Source organism: Solanum tuberosum, unplaced genomic scaffold (genome assembly GCF_000226075.1).
Source record: "Solanum tuberosum cultivar DM 1-3 516 R44 unplaced genomic scaffold, SolTub_3.0 scf00239, whole genome shotgun sequence".
Taxonomy (NCBI): Eukaryota; Viridiplantae; Streptophyta; class Magnoliopsida; order Solanales; family Solanaceae; genus Solanum; species Solanum tuberosum.
Window position 1 is genome coordinate 331,217 of NW_006239163.1, and position 3,556 is coordinate 334,772.

General features: G+C 42.1%; 1 protein-coding gene across 1 annotated transcript; it reads right to left on the reverse strand.

Moving 5' to 3' along the window:
* Window positions 1–408: 408 nt before the first annotated feature.
* On the reverse strand, window positions 409–2,623 carry LOC107062518 (uncharacterized). The gene is made up of 5 exons (XM_015313217.1): window positions 1,952–2,623; window positions 1,676–1,834; window positions 1,424–1,591; window positions 492–1,336; window positions 409–424 (listed from the first exon to the last, which is right to left on the reverse strand). The coding sequence occupies exons 1-5, from the start codon at window positions 2,621–2,623 to the stop codon at window positions 409–411; spliced, it is 1,860 nt and encodes a 619-aa protein (XP_015168703.1).
* Between the last annotated feature and the right edge of the window lie 933 nt (window positions 2,624–3,556).

Here is a 3,556-nt window from a genome sequence, read left to right on the forward strand (position 1 = left end):
CCAACCTGTCCAACATCTGATCAATAAATGGGACCGGGTAGTGATCCTTTCTGGTAACTTCATTCAATTTTCTTTAATCCATTCATATTCGCCATCATGTCACCGTCCTGGTTGGAATCAACTCATTTCTTTCATTAGTGATCACCGTCTTGCCTCCCTTTTTAGGCACACACTGAACTGGGCTGACCCATTTGCTGTTCGAAATTGGATAGACAATACCCGCATCCAACCATTTGATCACCTCCTTGCGCACCACATTTTTCATTACTGGGTTTAACCTGCACTGCGGTTGCACAATTGACTTGTGCCCCTTCTCCATGAATATCCTGTGTATGCATAAAGTTGGGCTGATGTCATGTATGTCAGCCATCTGCTATCCTATCGCCCTTTTCCTCTTCCTCAATATTTTCAGAGACGCCTCAACCTGCAATTCGAACAAAGCAAAAGAAAGGATTACAGGTAAAGATTCATTAGCACCTAAGAATGCATACCTGATATGAGAAGGGAGAGCCTTTAACTCCAACTTTGGTGCTTCCTCAATCGAAGGCTTCGGAGGTGATCTCAGGACTCTATTTAATGGCTCCACGAACTTACGAAGCATACTCACATTTGGGACATTTAGGACGTTAACCAACTCCTGGGCTACAATATCTCCCTCAATGTCTTGCATAATTAGCACTTTCTCTAAAGGGTCTTGGGCTTCAACATATTTAGATGCCATAGCTTTATCAATGACTGTAATTGCAGACAGCTCCTCATATATTGCAGGCAACTTCATTGCCTTGTATACAACAAATACCTCGACCTTTTCATGAGCCCTCATGATGAGTCTACTGGCCGCCACATCAATTAATGCACCTCCGATTGCTAGAAATAGGCGTCCCAAAATAAATGGGACATTTGGGTCAAGTTCAAAATCCAGAATGACAAAGTCCACGGGGAAAATCAGAGTTCCCACTTGAACTAAGATGTCTTCAATAACACCATCTGGCCTTGACATTGAACGGTCCGCTAACTGCAACATAATGGTTGTGGGATTGGGTTTACCTAGTCCCAATTTGAGAAACATAGAAGTAGGCATTAAATTGATACTTGCACCCAAATCGCACAACCCTCTTGCCTCAACACATTTGCCAATCTGTATCTGAACAGTAAAACTTCTTGGATCTTTCAACTTAATTGGGAGCCTATTCTGGATCCTAGAAATGCACTCCTCCGTGAGTGTTACTGTTGCATATTCAGTCAATCTGTTCTTGTTGGCTACCACATCTTTCACATATTTGGCATACTTAGGAATGCCCTGCAACACATCTATCAGAGGCAAGTTAACATGTACCTGTTTAAGCAATTCAATAAACTTACCAAAACATTCCTCCTCCTTTTGTTTCCTGAATTTCTATGGGAAGGGAGGAGGTGGTTTTACTTTTGGTTCCTCATTCACCCTTTGTTCACTTGATTTTGCTTCATCTACATGTGTTCCTTTTTCTTGAGCTACTTTTTCCTTTGGCGTCAACTCCTCCAATGGACGACCACTCCGAGTGCTCACAACATTTACCTGCTTCGGGTTCGAGTCGATATTTCCCGACAAACCCTCTTGTGGTCAGGAATTTTGATCACTAGCAAACTGCCTAAACTGCTTCTCCAAGTTCGGAGTCGCCAATTGATTGTTTCGAACATCTGCTGCCAATTTAGCTTGATCTGCCATGATTTGTTTTAGCATGTCCTCCACACTCATATCACTTTGCTTGGCAGCCTGCTGATTATCATGATTTTGCTGATTTTCATGGCTTTGCTGATGGTACTGTTGTCCACTACTCTGTGGTCTGTATTGGTTCTGTCCTTGATGTTGGTTTTGATTGCCACCCCAAGAAAAGTTTGGGTGGTTCCTCTAACTTGGGTTGTAGGTATTTCCATAGCTCTGGTGATTTCCTCTTCTTTGAGCATTACCTACAAAATGAACAGAGTCTGGGTTTGCTCCACATACTTTGGCTCTGTGATCTCCACCTCCACATACTTCACACCAAGCTTGTGGTTGATGTACCACATAAACTTGGGCTTGTTGTTGTCCTAGTGACATGTTGCTGAAATAAGTAGTCATCATATTCTGCATTGCTGCGATCTGTGCCGATAAAGCTGTCACTGTATCTATTTCCAACACTCCAGTAGTCTTCTGTACGACCGATTTAGCTCCTCCGCCATTCCACTTGGGGTTTCCCTGTGAAATTCTATTAAGTAATGTAAACAACTCAGCATATGTCTTCTCCAAAGCTTGTCCACCTGCAACAGAATCAAGTAAAACTTTTGTGTTCGGTTCCAACCCTTCAATGAAGGTGTGGACCAACACTTCATTAGCTTGATGGTGATGTGGGCAGCTTAGCAGCAGGAACTTAAACCTGTCCCAAGCCTGGTACAAGTTTTTCCCTCCTTTTTGTCGGAAGCTTAATATGTCGCTTCTCAGCTTGGCTGTTTTACCGGATGGAAAAACCCTTATCAAAAACTTTCGGGTAAGATCATCCCAAGTTGTTATGGAATTTGCGAGCTCAGAGTTCAGCCATCTTTTTGCTTCCCTCAGCAGAGAAAAAGGGAATAATGTGAGCCTCATATAATCAGAGTTCACTCCCATTGGAGTGTATGTGTCACTGATCTCAAGAAAATTTGGGATATGCACTCGTGAGTCCTCATGAGATAGACCAGTGAACTACCCATTTGTATGCAATAGTTGCACCATGTTCTGCTTCAATTCAAACATCCCACCGGGTGCAGGTTTCTGAATACTTGAGGTAACATTGGTGGTTTGAGGGATTGCCACATCCCTCACTTTCATTTCTGCCATCACTACCGGTGGGTCTTGTTCCTTTCTTTCTTATGAAGTTTCTGGTTCACTAGCCACGAGAGGTACATGACAAGTGAGTCTTCTTTGCCTTCTCCGATAACGAACAAATCTCTCCGGTTCAGCTAAAGGCTCTACCAAGTTCTGGCTGTCTTCCAGTGTGCAAACCTAATACAACCTGTGAAATGAAAAGCCAAGATCAAGTTGTCAACACTTGTACAAAAAATTTAGATCCTCAAAAATTATATATCTGCCGATTTTAAAGTCCCCGGTAGCGACGCCAAAATCTTGTTGCATCCAAAAGCACACGCAAGTGCACGTGGTCACTCAAGTAGTACAGCGACTCTTTCGAGCCGGATTATCGAATCCAAGGGACTTCAAATCACAGACAACAACTTTGTTAAGTTTAAAATAAATTTACTTATGTGGCAAACAAGTTGAGAAACTTGATTATAATTACTAAGTTGAATAATCTCACAAATTAAGTACTACAATCAAACAGTTTTAAACAAGAGAATTTCACAATATGGGAAAGTAATCTAGGGTTGCAGCATAACCCAATTTCTGACATAGAATTACTTTATCCTAGCATTCGACAGACTAACATCAATATGGATTTGCAAGGTCATTTTACGATCATGGTCTCCCAACTTCTAATTGCCTACCACCATTGACAACCTAACTACATCATTGAGCGGGGATAGACATGAACCAATGACGGAGAAT

Coding starts and splice junctions, on each gene's coding strand:
- LOC107062518 (XM_015313217.1), bottom strand. CDS start 2,623: ATGGGAGTGAACTCTGATTATATGAGGCTCACATTATTCCCTTTTTCT. Junction 1,835..1,951: donor ACCCAGACTCTGTTCATTTT/GTAGGTAATGCT, acceptor CATCAAGGACAG/AACCAATACAGACCACAGAG. Junction 1,337..1,423: donor GGGTGAATGAGGAACCAAAA/GTAAAACCACCT, acceptor TTGCTTAAACAG/GTACATGTTAACTTGCCTCT.